General features: G+C 41.7%; 1 protein-coding gene across 4 annotated transcripts in view; it reads left to right on the top strand.

Annotated features, from left to right (window-relative positions):
- The window catches only part of SLC22A3 (solute carrier family 22 member 3), a 95137-nt gene that overhangs the window by 53660 nt on the left and 23106 nt on the right, over window positions 1-18371 (top strand). For 3 of the 4 annotated variants that reach the window (XR_011434379.1, XM_005608120.4, XM_070256338.1), the window contains exon 5: window positions 13-130. Coding sequence is in view for 3 of the 4 variants with exons in the window: in XM_005608120.4 (XP_005608177.4) it covers window positions 13-130 (118 nt within the window). In the remaining variant the exon portion in view is untranslated. Of the gene's footprint in view, window positions 1-12; window positions 131-10130; window positions 10952-18371 lie in introns of those variants that run through there. The other variant, XM_070256337.1, reaches the window with a different exon arrangement.

The raw sequence follows: 18371 nt of genomic DNA, 5'->3' as shown, positions 1-18371 counted from the left end.
TCTTCTTACCAGGGTGGTGCCTGAATCTCCCCGCTGGCTGATTACTCGAAAGAAAGGAGATAAAGCCTTAAAAATACTGAGAAGCATTGCCAAATGCAATGGAAAATATCTCTCACCAAGTTACTCGGAGGTAATTTTCTTTATTATTCATAACAAATATTGTTAAAGTGGGTGAATTAATTTGTCACTTATAGACCTATTATCAGGCATCTGACTACATCACTTTTAGTTTGGCTTTTAAAAAGAAAAAGAAAAACCTTGGGGAAAATCATAAGATGTCTTAAGGAAGAAATAATTGTGAAGTCGTAACAGCGTTAGAGTTGAGGTTAATTGGGCATTTAGTCCATATTTTAATAGGTGCACGAAGTTACGTGAATTGTTAGACCTTACTTACTATAGGCCCCATAGTATTTAATCTTTCATCTTGATTGCACAAACTATAAATCTTTTCTTGACATTCAGTTTAGTCTAAAGGTTTGTCTTTAAATTTAGTCTTGAAATATTATTTATTTGAACCAGAGCTTGAGCAATAATGTAGTATTTCAGCCTTTAGTCTTACATGGGCTGGCTGGCCTGCCTGTCTTTCCTCCCTCCCCATCTCTCTCCCTCCCTCCCTCCCTTCCTTCCTTTCTTCCTTCCTCCAGCAAAGACTTTTGGGGTGCCTCTGTATCACTGCACGAAGAGAAATAGGTGGGGAGAGGGGTAGCTGAAAACTCATTCTTTGCCCTTTACAAGATTTGATATGCCGTTGAAGACATAGCATATATATTTGAAGCAACCTCTGAATAGCATATAAGAAATATGTGACAAAGCTTTAGCTGCAAAGAATAAGTGAATGGAGAATAACAGAAGGCTTTCTATAAAAGGAATAATAGAGAAGAATTTTTGGAAGATATGAATCTTGATATAAACCTTGAAGAATATTAGGTTGCCATCATTATTTTCTTCATGGTATTCAGTTTGTTGTGATAGAAAAGTTCTGATAAGAAACAGGTTTTGTTGGTTTTATTGTCACTTCCTCAGGCTGCTAGAACTTGGTCAGATATATGTGGATTTCTGCCTTCTCCCCCAACTCTCACAGGCAAACTGGCCAGTTGTCACCGTCGGAAGTAGATTAATGATGTACCTTGAGGTTTACAGATCATAAAATACATGGTAAAGATAAAACATGACCTGTTTTAACCACTAAGACTAGTCAATCCTTGTCATCCTTTGAGCACATTTGAGCTGTGTATTCCCTTTAGGAGAAAAAAAAAATCCCACTGCCCTCCCAGCTTGCTCTCATCACATTCTCTATCGGTCCTCAGAGCTGGAGCAAATGTATGATAATTGGTACTCAATTTTAAGAGTCAAATGAATATTTTTGCTATTCATTCAGCAGTATCCTGAAGATCTTGCACTTGTAGTCCCAGAGCTAAGCATATTTAAGGTCTAAATCCAGGTTTTAAGAAGATAGAAAAAATAGTTGTACGCTGATAGCTTCTGAAATGAAATGCTGCCTTAACCAGGCATGTCATGTGTCATCGTGAGTATTGCTGAGAGGCCAGAGGATGGTTCCCAGGAGCAGCTGCTGTTACACATCTGCATGTCCAGTTCAACACCGTACCCCTCGACCGCTGACCCGCTTCTAATTCGTGAGCGCCACAGAGATGATTTCAACAGGAAGTAGTTCAATGCTCTGTGTGGCTGTGCTTGAAAAAGGTCATGAGCTGTGGGATGCAGTGACTTCCAAGACATTTTAACTCTAGTTTTAAGCAGTTAGACAGTTTTCAATGGTTCTCCATTCAAAAGCCAGGTTTGAAGCGGGATTTCCGTTTCCCTGGGGAAGTAACTCTAGCATCCTAGCTACCGCTTCAGCGTTCTGTTACCAAAGCCAAGACTTGGTTTTTGTTTGTTTTTCTTATTCCAATGAGTTTTTACTTTATTCTGATTTTTTCTTTTTGAAATTTTATCATGGGAAATCAAACATGTTCAAGAAGAGAAAAGAGCTTAATGAATCTCTTTATGCACGTCACCCAGATCCTACAAGTACCAACTTAGGACAAATCTTATTTTTTCTACACTCCACGTTCTCCCTTCATTTACTGATAAAGAATCTTATGCTAGGCATCACATCACTTCATCTTGTAATATTTCAGATTGTCCTTCTAAAATAGAAACACATTAACGTTTCCTTGAGTCTGCTACTCCGTGTGCACTGTCCTCAGGCTACTGCTAAATAAATGGCAAAATGTATTTATTTTGCCCTTAACATTGAATCCAAAAAGCACACTTTCATCCAGCTATGAGTACTGATAGCCAGTGTGATAAGAGCACATGGGAGAGCAGTGATATATAAAATATAAAAATTATCTCAATACTACTATTCTAAGGAAACGTAATTGACCATAATTTCTTAATGCCAGATATCAAGTCAGTGTTTCCAATTCCCTGATGGCCATAGTGTCTACAGCTTGTTTGTTTACGTTAGGCTCCTAATGATGTTTATGTTTGGTGATTGATTGATATGTCTCTTCGGTCTTCTTTAGTCTATAGGTTCCTGCTCTTTTTCTTTTCCTTGCAACTTTGAGAGTGAGAACGCTAGTTTTTTGTTTGTTTGTTTTCCTGTAGAGTTTTCTGCAGTCTAAATTTTGTTGATTCCATCTCTTAGGATCCTTTAACATGATCCTCTGTTTCTTGTGTTCCCTGTAAATTGGTAGTTAAATCTGGAACTTAGGTTCAAGTCTGATATTTTTGGCAAGGCTACTTCGTAAGTGGCTTCGTACATTTCCATTCAGAGGTACCTAGTGTCTGTCTGCCTGTCTCTTCTTTTGTCATGTTAGCTGCCCTGCCACTGATCATCATTGCCTGGATTAATTAATTCACCAGAGGTTGCAAAATGACAATATTCCCATTTTATCATGATTTCTTCATTTGCTACTGGAATGCTTGTGTAAAGACTGACTTTTCCCGTCAACTGTTGGATTACTCTGAGATGTAGCTCCTACAGGAAAGCAGGATACAAGCCTAATTCTTTCTTTCTTTTCAAAATAAGGAACTGGTTCCCTATAGTCTCCAAAAGTGACCATGCATTGTATGTGGTGGGGTTTTAAGCTCCTTATGAGCTCCTGGGTTTAAACATATTGTGGATGTTCATTCGTTGCAGTTATTGTTATTATCTTTACTGGGGCTCAAGTTGCCCACCTTTGGACAGACGAAGCTCATTGCTGGTTCCCGAGTCCCTCTCCCACACCTCTAGTAGTTTCTGAACACTTCTTTGCTTGCTAGCATGACAAGATTTTCTAGGCTCATCTTGTAAGTTCCAGTCTCACACTTGGAATCATCCGCTTCCCCAAGGGTGCTTTGATTTTTGAAACAAATGTCTTCAGACTGAACCCACCCATCTCTATCCTTTTTTAATTGTACAGCATAAGCAGAAAAGTGCTGTCTTTAAAAAGAGAAGTTAACATTTCAGTTTAAAACATCTTGCTAATAGCTTAATTGAGTCAAATTATAGGTCCAACCATAGTTTTCTATTTCAGAGATTCTAATGTTCCCACAAAACATAATAAAATGCAAAATACCTCTTTACAATACTCAGAAACACTGGGCAGTTCTGCAGGCATTTTACTGGAAATCTAGTGCCAAATCAGACTAGGATCCTATTATAGTTTTTGTGTAATGTGTCAATTACTCATATGTTGGGGACTCAAATAACTATTGCCCGTGTCATTGTTAGGATCGCCTTGAACCTTGTATTTACATAGTCGTTCAACCTTTAGAGTCCTTCGCTGCCGCCACAGCTGGTACCCCTGCTCTCTGGATATGACCTCAGGCTGATTGCCCAGCACTCTCTTCACTTTTCACAGAACCTCTTTTCAGCAAATCCTGACATTTGGAAGGAGTTAGTACCATGTAAATTAGCTCATCCTTCAAGACCTCTCCAATTCCCGTCTCATCCTAGGGGCACACATCATGAGTTGCAGTGGAGGTTAGAAGGAACTGGAAAGAATCTGCTTCAATTGAAAACACCCACAGGAGGTCTGGCAGCTCTGTGCTCTCCTCTCATCATAAAAGCCTTGGCTGCCTCCCAACCCTAGCCTGTTGCATCACTTGCACCAGAGGTTCTGGTATGTTTTAGGGGAACTGAAAGACCTAGCTTAGAATGACCCACGGATGCTCCATGTTACAGAAGATAACCTAAATTCACTACAAATCAGCATTAACACCAATAAATCCCCCGGGCTTTAGTAAATGGAAGGAAGATATGGGAAGAAATAAGTACAATAGATTTGATTCCAACATTAACCAGGTGGATTATTCTGAGTGTTGGCTGTCCTATAAATAATCCCCATTATATTTCATGTAGACATTACTAATTTCATGGGTGGATAAACTATGGCTCCCCGTCTCAGTGGTCCCTAGGCTTCCATTTGCCAGAATTCCTGGCTGGCCTCTGATTGTGTTGAAGAGATAGCTAGAAGGTAGAAATTCAGGTGATCAGAACATCAGGCTCTCTGAATATACCAACAGTGTAACTATTATTCACTGAAAAGAAAAGTCCAAAGATCAAAAACCAGTGCAAATGAGGCAAATGGGTTGAGCTCATAGGAAGTTAAGTAGAAAGTAGAGAGAATCAAAGGATGAGTGGGACGTTAAACAATCGGGAGTTACCCAACACAGAAGGATGATTAGTTTAGACACCTAAATGGGTGCATTTGCGTGCTACAATGTTAAGGCACATTTGGAAAAATGAAAACCAAACCTTTGGCAAGTCTGCAATAGTTACAGCACAGGCACAACTACAGCACAACAGTGTCTCCCAATGTCTTTAAGGGTATCCCTAGTCATCCTCTGACCCAGAGGGGCACGTGCGTGAAGAGAGCTCTTTCCTGCCTTGGTCAAGCCCTCTGTGTTGTTCATAAGGCAAAATTCTTACATGTTCCAATGAAATTTCTCTTTGGCATCAATTTGACATTACTTGTTACTACCTGCCTGTTCCTTGTAGTGTGTCGTTTCTTGCCTTACACCTAGTCAGTTACCCGTGGATCCAACTTTCCGTTCTCATCCAGTAGACATGCAATGGTACTGTGTGTATGGATGAGCAGTGCCCTGGATGGCAGTGCTAGTCTGAAGAGATGGCCATTGCCCTACAAGCTGAATGTGTGTGCTTGTCAAAATCGATAAGGAATGGGCAAGGATTTGAGAGGGCTCAAGCTTTTGGCAGCAGTAAGCAGGTCTGTTGGTAAGTAGGGGAGAGCTGGGATCGTTTCTTAGTGACCTTTTCTCACCGTGAAGTGGTGCTGTCTATGACAGACTGTGCTATTGTTCTCAGCTCTTCACCCGCTCTCTATAAGAGGATTACACATCCTGTCATGGCTGGGGGACTTGCAGCAGGCAGGTATACCTCCCCACTGAGTCAGGCTCAGCCGCCTGACTTGATGGCCCAAGGAGCAAAAGTGGCAGGGTACCAGTTTGAGCAGGAGTTGTAAAGGCATCATGAGTTTCTGACAGCTCTCTTGCTCTTTCCATCTGCCACAAGCGCAGCATATCCCAAATTGGGCTGTTCCTTCAGTGTGGGTCTCAGAATGAGAAGAGCTACAACTTCAAGTGGAGCTGCAGCAGCCCACCTGCAGCCGCCATACGAAATGTGGCCCAGAGTAACTGTTTCCTGAATGTGTCTCAGGATGCTACAGAGATATGAGGGTGTTTGTTTCTGCAGCCAAAGCTGACTAATAGAGTTGATCATAATAGAACTGGTTCAACTGCAGGAGTAGGGTTTAGTGATTCAACACATTTTCGGTTATCTAGATGACGTCAGGTTGTGGTAGATTGGGTCATTGTTTGAAATAGTCACATCTTCCCCCTCATTTCCATTGGATGAAAATACTTCCTGGCTCCACTGATGTAGGGCATGGCAATATGACTTGCTTTGGTCTCATGGTGGGTGGAACATACTTCCTGCCCTTGGTCACGTTAGTGGCTTTGGCTGATGGTCGGTTATCAGATGCAACGCAATAGGGTCTTGAAATGTGCTTGTATGATTGGGCTTGATCTCTGCACTTCAGCCATCGCTGTGAGAAGAACATTGCAAGGCTTGCCCACGGCCCCAGAGGAGGCTGAGAGATATTTGAAGCAGAGTTACTCTAGCAAAGCTTCCCCAAACCCAGATAAGCAATCTCCCAGCTGACCCACAGACAAGTGAGCTAAATGAATGCTTAGTATTTTATGCCACTAAGATTGATGGTTGCTATAGCATTATTTATCAGTAGGCAACTGATACACGGACTAAACAGCCACTGTCACTTACTGACCTGGATCATACAACTGCATAGGTAACTGTGGCAGCATTTTTTATTTTTTATTTTTTTTAAGGATTTTAAAGACCCTTATCCTAAAGATCCCTCTCCGCTCCCTGCCCCTCCACATCTTACCTTCGTATGGGATATGCTCATGGAAAATAGTAGGTTACAACTTTACTTAACAAAGAGCCTCTAATGCTACAGAACTGAATGTGTCCGTATTTATTAGTGATACTGTTATGCTCTGTTGGTGCAATAAACCTATAAGGCTTGATTATAATTTCCTTGTTTTTATGGTATGCCTATATAGTTCATTGTTCATAGCTAATCTACAGCTTATTAAGTGCGAGTACCAGATATTAAATTGATATTCATGCATAAACATGCTTATGGGCAGTTCCCATGGTGGCATGTTTAGGTGACATCAAGAACTGACATTTGGGCTTTCTGATCCCAAAAGGACCATCATCAATATAAATGATCCCACTCTTTGATATATTCCCAAAGTAGAAAAGATTAAAACCCTATGAGAAAATGCCAGGTTAATTTTTAGATCACCTTAGTTACCAGAGAGACTTCCAACTTTTAACAGCGCCATCTTTTCTATATTTTAATGAATCATCACACAAACACCAAGATGGCCACAGAGGGGGACCTTCCAGCTTTGGGAATGTCTGTTTCTGACATTTCCTTTCAAAGGAGGATTTTTATAAATAGCATTTTTGTTCTTCCAAGAGAGGAACCACACCATGATTCTGGCTTTCGTGAAGCCCAAGGGGCTGTGTGCTATTTTAGTCCAAATATTGTGCTGTCTTTGTTAACTGTTGTGTTTAATTATTATTTCAGACTTGGGACTTAAAAACTCTCTGCATGGAATTCATTTAAAAGATCCAGAGAAAGTAAGTTAGGCCCCTCGGGGGCTCCGGTTCAGTGACCGTGTCAGGAGTGGGAAAAGAGAAGTCTAGAAAATGGTAAAGGCTGTTGAAAAGTCTCTGGAAACTGATACAATGTTTTCCTTTAATAGTGGTAAAGCTTCACTCTTGGACTTTGCACAGTGAGTGGTGCCAAGTCTACTAGCAAAGCTGTCATCCTTAAAATGACACACAAAAATGATTGCTGGAATATGCATGCTGCCACATTAGCTTTAATTTAAAATATTCTTGAATGCATAAAAAATGTCAGACACTCTATATACCAAACATAAAATGGACTTTTGGAGCGGGGAATTAATTTAATAGTATTCCTCTTAAATACGTTTTTGGAAAGAGCCTGAGTTCTATAAATGGCCTATATTTAAATAGATTATTCTAATTAGTTCCCATGTCTTTAACCTTTTGAAAATAAAACAATATTGAATGAAAAGGGAAAAATGTTTATGCTATAGTAAAAAAGCCATGAAAACAGTGCTGATGGACTGTTGAATCCAGAATGAGTTCCTATCCTAAGCTGGGTGATTAAATAGAAAGTTCCTTCCACTAAAAACATTTAGCCTAAAATCTTCCAGGTCAGTGGACTCTCATTTAACCTACACAAATATTGAGGCGAAGATGTTCCAGAGCATCATATGGCTTTAATTGAACTAGAAATCTAAGTGACATATCCTTCAAAGAATGAGATTACGGCCTTGGCGTGGGCGAGGCAGATTTTCAGGAGGCTGCGCCCAAGAGAAGCATTTTGAGCAAAGAACCCTGGAGAGTCAAGGCCTTCTCTCCCACTCCCTTACACTCACCTTCCACCCCTTCTTGAAATAACTGGACTCTCCTTTTGTCAAAATCTTAACTATTTCGTTGAAATACAAGGTAAAGCTTAAAAAGTATTCATGAGAACTGTGAAAGGAGAACACTCAGAATTCCTGTTAAATGCCCTCCCTCCATGTGTCTAGTCCTATCAGACAATCCTGGTGTCTGAGGACACATTACTAATGAGTCATTGGGTCTACAGAACCCAGGACAACAGCATACTCAGAGGGTGACTAGGAGGGTGACCAGCTGTCCTGTTTGCCTAAGACTGGGGAGATTCCTGGGATGTGAGAGTTTCAGAGAAAGTCTCAGGCAAACTAGGACGAGCTGGTCACCCCATGACTAGGTCAGTCCTCGTCTTCCTGGCTATGCTCAGAGAAGATACCAAAGGCTTACATCTGTTGGCTTCCCAAGTCGCTCCAACCCACCCATGGACCTTGATGCCTATGAGAAGATATTGGGATGCCTGCCCTGACTAGAGGGTGGGGCCTGGAATTTCCCAGTATCAGATGGATGCTGCCGAGACCCCAGGAGCCTACCAAGCTTCCATTCTCTTCCTCAGTTTCTAGTTTTTTGTTTTTTTAACAGCCATTATTTGAAGTTCCCACATAAAGTTATATGGATTTTTAAACCACCGTCTTGACGTATGATAAGCACAAAAAGCTGTACATATTGGATGTCTACAATTTGCTGAATCTCTAGTTTTTACTCTATTTCTTAATCTGATCTTGAACCCTAGCCCATTGGGCTGGGTCCCTGGCCCCCTGCTTAATTTCTGCCTGTTCTTTCTCCCTGAAAGTAGGATCCTGTTACTCATGTCTTTACTCATCCATTGTCTTAGAGCCAGATGCTGCGCCCTCTTGATGACTGTTACGTGCTCTTTCTAGAGACTGTTGCTGCCGAGAACCCATTCTCTAGACGTGTCCCAGACCATAGACAGCAGTGTTGCCCATGCATGTGTGCCTCTCCCCCAACACTTCCCTCTCCACCTGGAGGAACTAGTCCCATTCTTGACGAGGCTCAGAGCCAAAGCCCCTTCCATTGGCACTCGTTCTACTGTTGAGATTCCAGCAAACCTCACAGGCAAGGCTGTGTGGATTATGACACCGGGGGAGCGTTCCAAGCTTTATATAGTGACATTTAGAGTCACATCCCTCGTCATTCATTAGTTATGTCATGGGGAATCCTGGACTCCTCCTTTTTTCCTTCTCAAAGGCTAATCCTGCCCTTTAGGCCAACAGTCCTCCCTGGCCAGCCCCAACACCCCTGCGAGAAGCATTCGCCTTTTTCTGGCCTAGCCCGAGTCCTGGGGGCATTACAAACAAAATTAAAATATGAAGCAAACAAATAAGCCACCCAGCTTATTTTATTCTGTTAGTCTTGGTTGCTCTCTTTAGTGGGAATTGTGAAAATGCCTATCTTCAATTATTTTAATTCTGGGTCTCTCTTTAACAGAGTAGGGGAGGGCATTTTCTTTCTCTTTTTCTTTTTTGAGCGTTTGCTAAGGGAATGGCCTTCTAACGCCGTCTTTGAAATCTTCACACTCATCTGCGCGAGCGAGAAAGATGGTCAGCTTTTTCAAGTGTTTTGTTCCTGTGCCATTTGGCCTATTCTTGTGTTTTTGGCAAAACTAGTTTCTGCAATCCAAATCACTGTGCTTTCCTACTGCAAACAAATAAGAAAATACTCGCTCTTTGTAAAACCGTTGCCTGCTGTGGAGGCGATAATGGGTGAAACTTCCAGAATCCTGCATGTCCAGCTCCTGGCTGGAATTCTTGGGTGTTGTTCCCAATGCAGAGCTGCTGTTACCATGACAGTGCCGTTCGCTAGGTCTTCGACCCACCAGGAAAATTGCCTTTCTTCATGAAATAATCCTAAGAGAAGAGTTGTGGGCTGGGAGCAGGTGGAATTCTCCAGGGCTGAGTTTGTTGTCAATGTACCCAGACATGCTCCTTTGATACAGATAAACGCAGGAGAAAATTGTGCTTAATAAAAAGAGAGAGAGCACACTCAGATCCATTTGTTTCAGTCCCTCGAGGTCCCATCCAGGAAGATGATAAAAAAGACATCAGATGCTTGATTTGCATGGGATAAATCCTCTCTTCCCTAGGACAAATGAAAATGCAGATCCATCTAACAGATGGCTGGATGAACATCCGGGTTGTGTTGCCACAGCAACGCTTCTTCTTGTGGATGCAGATGCAAGTAGGACAAGGCCCGCGAAATCCCGAGATGGCTAGATTTCTTGGTTTGGAACAAATAATATGGATTTGCGCTGTTTTCTTTGAATTTGACCCTATCAGAGGGAAGGAAGTATAATTTAATGTACAGAAAGGGGACCTGGTTGAGAGGAAGGCTTCTTTCTCCAAATAGTGAATGCACCTTTCTTAAGGGGACTGCATAAAAGAGTCCTGAAAACGTGGAGAAGTCTTTGTATCCTTCCCAGGAGGAAACCATAGAGAATATTGGGAAATGGCCAGAACCAAGGACACTTTTTCTGCTAGAGGGACCTTTCACGTAAAAGCAAAGTTTATCACCTTCCTTCGTAATGGGCATGGAGGGTGGCCAGAGAGGAAACGCTACGAGCTGATTTGGACATTCTTGCTAATACATTCCTGTGGCCCAGCAGCTGTAACCTCAGCCCCCGAGTTGATGGAAGAATCAAGTGGCAGTCCACCCCAGTGGGCCACAGATCCTTGGGGACTATGGAGTTATTGCAAAAGTCCACAAAACATTTGCAACCAAGCCTTGTCTGTAGAATGAATTAATACGTCTTGGATAAATACGTACTGTTTTTTCAGATGACAGTAGATACAGTTGTGGTTAATAATTACTAACGAATTGAAAAGTGTTGTTCAGTTTTTAGTAAATTTGTGTCATTGTGTGATCTCAATGAACAGAAATTAAAAGCACAAGTCCTATCGTGGGCAACCATTAAATTCTTTGACATTAACTGGAAATCCTCATACTTGAAAAGGTTGAGTCAGTGATCTGTAAGCACAAACAGGGTTAGTCTCCATTGTTGAAACACCCTTTCCTGGGCTTTCAGAGTTAAGGTTATAAGCTGTTATCAGGAAAAGCTAAAGGACTCTGTGGAGTCTTGACAAACAGAATTCTTAACAACTTCCAAGATTCATTCGTTTTTTTTTATCCCATCAAATAAACTCAAGTTCCTTATATTCTGCTCTTCTGCTGACCTTTAAGACAAGTTCTACGAGTTTAGTAGGAAGAGTTGAGCAACTTGGTGTGCAATTGCCTTCTATGTCTCAAAGGTAATTCCTTGTTTACTTTTCCCGCCTGCCTTTCAGAGCCAACACACCACTAATAGTTTAGATCTTGAGGAAGACTAGGAGGGCTTGTTGAATGAATATTTAGGACCTTTCTTTTTGTGGCACAGAGTGCAATAGAGATTAAGTACTCACCCGCATATTTTGATCAATAGTGTAGTCTCTAAGCTTAAGTACTTCTCTTTGAGACCCAACTTAGACAAATTTTACTAAAGACAATTCAAATATTCACTCTGCAATTCATAACAGTTTACACACTATATCTATACAGACTGCTCTAAAATTAGCAAGGGTCAGACTTTTTGCTGTCAGTTACATGTAATATAGAATCTACTTCACGTGGTATTTCTCATGGTATCCTTTCTTCCCACGGCTCTCTAAACTGTTTGGTACACTTCGTTGTTTAAAAATAAACAGCCTTTCAAGTTGAAGTGGATTATTAGTTATTGCAGTGAAAATGTTTTTCACATTACAAACTGAATCACAGAATATTTTATTTGGTCGCTACATGTTTTAAAAAGCCATTTAAATGTAATTGACCTGAGGTTGTCCCAGAAACAGAGGTATATTGCTACACACAATGTAGCAGGAATTCTTCTTCATTTGTTCATCCATTTATTCAGCAAATAGTTACTAAGCACTGTGTTCAAAACATTTACTTTTGAACCAACCTCTGTGTCATATTCGCTTTCAAAAAATGTCTCCCAACATGCATTCAGGATGCCTTATATTTTCTCCAATTCTCCATGATTGCTTTTTTCTTTTTTTTCTCTTTTTTGAGTTGTTTTCAGTCTCCCCCTTCTAATGGTTCCTTAACTATTCAACTATACTCGTTATCATCATGTAGATAAGTTTAATAGAAGCAAATATAAATTTTCTCTTTCACTTAAAGTTGAAGAAGAGCCTAAATCTTATGTGTAGTGTTTGGAAACCATTTCAGTGTATTTTAATTTTGATTGCATTAATTTATAAATAGAAAGATATTCTCATTGGATCTCGGTCAGTACATCTGTTCATGATAGAAACTAACCTATCTAGTTGTTAGAATACAATAAAGCAAGTCACATTTCTACTTAGAGCAATGTGTGAACACAATATAACAAGGCAAATTAGTGTGGTCCAGAGATCAAGCCATGTGACTATACACACCTCACTATCAACAACCTCCAAAATCAGAATTCCAGGGATGGCATGTGCCACCTGCTCGTGGCTTGTACGTAAGAGCATCTCATCCCTCTCTAAGGATTGTTCTGCCTTGAGCCATGCAGGACGTACCAATGAACAGTAAGTAACTACATGCAGAAAATATTTTCCAAATCAAGAAGCAGAAAAGGGAGCAACTTGCAAATTCCAGAATCCACCAAGGACTGTGATATTTATTGGGTTGAATGTCAATTGCTCTTTCAACTGTTCGACTGGATTGACTTTCTTTGGAAAAGTTTCTCAGCGTCCCCAAATGCAAGTAATAAATATGAAACTAAGGGCTTTCTAAGGTACAGAAGGAAGGCAAAATTTGGATAGTTGGCCAATCTGAAAGCACTGGAAACAGAGGGAATTCTGAGATGACCTCTAAGTTATCCTGTTTGACGTTGTATGAATCCTGCCTTCTGTGCACGGCACATCGTTGGGCTGTGCAAGCTCCTTTTGTGTTTATTTGATTTTATTTTTCCCTTCCTCCACTCTCCCCACTCTCGCCCTCAGCAGGTTCCCATCGAATGTGCTTCATTGCTGCCCTTTGATATTTACGCGCCCTTATAAATTAGAACTTGTTGACTGTGTGCGTTTAGGTAACACAAATGGCACCGGGCTGCTCTAGATCTTGTTTTATTTCTTACTTTTTCTCGCAGCAATCTGTTTTAAAGGCCTACCCATCCTGCTCATGCGTGAGTGCTGTGTGGTTTTCATCAGTACACATCAGCTATATTTCACGTCTCCATCCTCCTAACGACGGGCACCTTGGTTGCCTCCAATAATTGTGATAAATGTTTTTGTACAGGTCCCCTTTGAAACTTGTGAGGTTTCCCACGGACTAGAATGCCTACAAGCAGAACTAGTGGGTGCTGAGATGCATGCAAGCTCAATAAGTAAGACCAGATTGCTTTCTGTGCACACTTGCTAGGGTATCTGAGTGTCCCATTTGCCCACATACACATTTGGTATTTTCCAGTCTTCTAATTTTGGCCAGCCTCCTGAATGTTTGAGGTTGTACATCTCTAGTTACTAGTGAGATTCAGCATATCTTTATGCATGTTACTTTGCTATTTGGGTTCCTCCTCTGTGGATTGCACGCCATATTCTTGCCCATTTTTATTGGATTTTCTGTTATTTTGTCTCCTTCAGTTTATAGGATCTCCTTTTATATCCTAAATATTATCCCTTTGCTAGTTTCATACATTGCAAATATCTTCCTCCCAACATTTTCACTATCCATTAACTTTACTTACTTTTTTCTTCATTGAACATAAATCCTTAAATCCTTAAACTGGTATGATAAGGTCAAATCAATGTACATTTTTGCCTATTGATTATTTTATAGGTTTTGTTTTAGAAATACTCTTTTGCACCCAATGGCCACAAAGATATTCTCCTATTAGTTTTTGGCTCTAACTGTCAGATTGGGGCCCGAATTCATCTGGAGTCCACCCCCATTTTGAGTGTAAGTAGGGTTCCACCTTTATTTGTCTCAGTACTGAGCCAGTTTTCTGAGCACCAGCAAATACACAATCATTTATCAAGTTCCCGTTTCTGAGTCTAAATTAGTTCACAGCCTAAAACCTGTCTACTATTTTTAAGGAACTCAATAATTAGTAGCTGAAGTACATGCTTCTGCGCTGCAGGCTTTAACTAGGCTACAGACAGTGTTATCAGTGGGCAGGGCTCAGTTGTGAAGCTTTCTATGGCGGGAGAAATAGGTAATTCACCACAGCATTTAGACCTCAGATTCACATACAGCTGCCAGTCATCTTCACACTCTTGGCTTTAAAAGATAAATATGTTTTTGTTGTTAAATGCCCCGGATACTTATCAGCGTCTAAAGCACATTTTCTGAATCTGGACTTCGTTCTCTATTCATCACTGACATGAGGCAGGACTATGCAAAGGCTGAACATCAGTAATGCAAAGGCAGAGGGGATCTGAACGTTCCGCCAAGATACTACAGCATTTCTTTAAAAAATGAGAATTGCTCTCTGAGACAATACTGCCTGCCCTTCGTACCTTTCAAAAGGAGGTCATGTGTACGAGCATGCTTCCTCAATGGAAAAAGAGGTCGTGATTTTTAAACCCATCTGCTCTTCATTTGGTGAGCTTGGCGGCTGACATTTGACTTACTTTTTTACTAGGCAGCGACATACACTCTTAGCTAAAAGTTGCCACGAGATGGCAGTTCCCCTCTGGGCTCTCTCCGTCTCAGTGTTACATATTTATGGTTTATTTCTTGGATAAACTGATTAGCGCCTATCAACTGAAAATGCGGTAGAAATAGTCCTCACTTCTTTTTAGGAGTTTTAGCGCTGTGATTATCTCCAAAGGGTTCATTAATTCTAAGAGATAAACAAAATCATAAAAATTACAATTTTCCCAAATTTAAATTGAACAGGTTTAGTTTAATTACTGCAAAGTACAAACTCAATACTTAGCATAATAAATTCCTATCAAGAAGAAGATGTCGACCAGAGGGTTTTTTCCCTAAACTTGAGAAATCTACAGCCTCTTTATCAGTCAGGGTAGGCTAGGTTGTACGTGTGTGTCACAAACACTATCAAAATTTTGGTGGATTAAAACAACAAAGGACTAACTCTTGTCTGTGCCACGTTGTAGGTTCACTGGGGGCCCCTCTCACTGTCGCAGGGTCCTCATTCTTTCATCCGGGCTGTCCTAGCAGGCACTGCCTGGACCATCTCAGAGAGGGGAGAGTCTAGGGGGTCTTGCTTCAACAATTAAGTGCTCACAACTCATCGGCACATTTGGGTGGGTGGCCCCACCCAGTCATGAGGGGCCAAGAAGTGCAATTCTGTCACACCCCTGTAACTGGGTGGGGAGGGAGGGAGGGAACCAAAACTATTTGGCAAACAGTGCTAATGCGTACCACAGAGCTCTTTCTAAAGAAAAAATTCTTAAGAATACAGGATTCCACGTGAGAAGCATCCATTTAGGAAGATAAATGCTTTTCCATTCAAATTATGACTGCAAAGTGGGTTTGGCCTTCTAACTGGTAAACAAAAAAATAATTTGATCAAAGTGTAAACACAATTTTAAAAGTTCTTACGGGAAAATGGAATAGAAAATATGGAGATCTCTTTCACGGTCAGAGAAACCACAGCTTTGGCGTCTACTGGGAACAGTAAGAAGACTGTGCTCAGGGGAACGAGGTTGCGGAGCTCGTGGAAAATGGAGGAAAGGGGAGGGCAGCCAATCTCTCCACAGGCACAGCCAGCGGGCTGGGGCCAGCCCAGGCAGAGATTTAGACAAAAAGGATGCCTGTGAACCAAGCGCCTGGGGAGTGCTGGGGGCTGTGCATGGACCCAACTTCTGGCTTGCTGAGAGGCTGGTGACAGCTGTAGGAGGGCAAAGAGGAGAGGGACTCAGCCCCTTGAGAAGAAGACCAGCAGGAATACGAGAGGCAGCTGACCCCAACCTGCAGGCTCTCTGAGAATGCCATCCCAGACTTGCCCATCACTGTGGCCCTGTGCACTTGTGGGACGAGGCCTCATGTCACCCTGGCTGTCCTTGGTCTGTACCGAAAGGGCTGCCACCCAGAATAGGGACAGAGTGCCTCCTGCTCCCAGGCCCAGGCAGAAAGACACCTGCTGGGAAGCTAACTGGGCAAAGTTGTAGTTATACTGGAAACATCTGCACACCTGGCAAAGATAGAGCTGGGTGCAAGAAAGAGCCAGAACCTAGTGGAAAATATTCCCCCTGCTAGTGAGGAGAAGGGCCATCTCGTGGGTTTATATCCTATTATCGTGTCAAAGACCGTGGTCTTATTAAGGTGCTTTCTGAAGCATTCAGAAGCCCAGAAGAAATGATGATGAGAATCTTGTTGGGTAGGACATGTGCTTTTGCTTTTTCTTTGTGACATATCAGATGCTTTGCTTAAGTCACTCACTAGCTTCTTCTCCCTCTTCAAAAAAGTCCTTGGCTAATTAATGACTTATAGACACTCCATTAAGACATTGGACTGTCTCTAAATTTTGATACTTAGAACTTTTCTGTTTCAGTAATGATCGTGGACACTTATCGGTGCTATGGGAGAGTTCAATGACATCATTAATTCAATCCACTGACATCACATTTGGGTTCTGAGTCTTTAGGGTCAGAGTTTTGGAACTTGAGAGTACGCTCTCTTCTTTCTTCCTCTTTCTCTTCTTTTAACACTTCCCCAGCTAAAAAAATAAAACCCTCTCAGATTTGTTTTTAAGAAATGAAGAAATGTTCCAACATGTGAGCCACAGCTGCAACCCTTTGACCTTTGCTCATATTGAGGCTGCGCTTCAGATCCCTCCTGGGACCTCGAGAGAGAGGCACTTTCGCTGTTCTAGGCAGCGTGCCCGGCCGTGGACGGGAGGGAAGGGACAACCTCAGGCTGGACTCAGGCAAATGGAATAAATATCTTCTCTACAGCATCCTCACAAAAGAGCTGGCTGAGCCCGAGGTTGTTTGGACCCCTCTGTCCAATACAGTAGCCACTAGCCACGTGCGCAGCAAAGCCCCGAAATGTGGCTCGTCTAAACAGAGATGTGCCATGAGAGTAAGCGATGCAGTGGATTTCAAAGATTCAGTATGACACAAAGCACACAAAATATCTCATTAATAATTTCATATTGATTACATGTCAAGGTGATATTTTGGGTAGATTGGATTAAATGGAACATGTTATTAAGATGAATTTTGCCTGTTTCTTTTTACCTTTTTTAATGTGGCTTCTAGAAAATTTAAACTTACATGTAACTCACACTATATTTTTATTAGATGAGGCTGATGTAGGTGATGAAGATTTGTTTTTAACTATTTTAATAAGTATTAAATAAGCATCAAATAATTTTAATATGGACATTTCTTGATCATATGAACTCCTATGGTAAATATTTTCTCTACTCGTGTTTTAAAGTAGAATGAGGTTTTTAAAAGTTCCCAAAGCACTCTGGGTGATTTGGCGAATTCTCTGTTATGGATACCAGGGAGCACTAGCGCCACCTAGAAGCTGGCCAAAGCTCTGTGGTGTTCCCGGACCTTCTGGTGCTGGCGTTTGTCTGATGAATGGGGTCACCCATGAGGCGGTGGGGTCAGGGACATGAATACACCACAGCAGTCACATATACTTCCTCCTGGCCCACTCACGTCCTCCAGCTGCTGACGCTTGTATGAAAGACCCAGGGGTAGTTTAACTTTGAGGGGGGCTCCTGCTCCTCCAAATTGGTGAGCCCCAAATCCTCAAGGAATATTTCATTCATACAGACTTCTTAGAGATTAATAGCTTCTGGAGGACAGAGTCTGTAGGGAGATTGCGATGACACGTTTGCTGGCTAAAACCACTGTGTTAGCCTCAAGAGCAGATAAATTCCACTTTTCATCAGTGGCTTCACCTTTCCTTGTAAAATGTGGCAACTGATGAAAAGTCCACCTATTGAGAACAACCAGATGAAACTGCAAGTCTGGGAACGCAGCTACGTGACACTGTACCCCCTCCCCTGTCCTTGGGTGGGGGTGTGGGATGGGGACAACGAAGACGAACAGATGGGACTCACATTCCTTCTCAGCTTAGGAAGAATAAATACTAAGAGTCAGCAGGATTGCTATTCATTGACCATCAGTGCTTCTCACGCTAGTCTCCTGGGATGTTGTCAAAATGCCTGTTCTGATTCCCTAATCTGATGTCGGGTGGGGCATGTTTCACAAGCTCCCTGCTGAAGTGCATGCTGCTGATGCAGGGACCACCCTCTGAGTAGCAAGTTCTTTACAGGTCATTTGCTTTTGTGTACATTCATGAAAAACTACCCTCCCTAAGGCCTGGGAGACCAATGGTGCCAAATTGACATTAGATATACCTGGTATATTTAAGAAAA

Source organism: Equus caballus, chromosome 31 (assembly GCF_041296265.1).
Source record: "Equus caballus isolate H_3958 breed thoroughbred chromosome 31, TB-T2T, whole genome shotgun sequence".
NCBI classification, from domain to species: Eukaryota; Metazoa; Chordata; class Mammalia; order Perissodactyla; family Equidae; genus Equus; species Equus caballus.
Note: the sequence above shows the minus strand (reverse complement) of the source record. Positions and strands in the feature narration are given on the sequence as shown.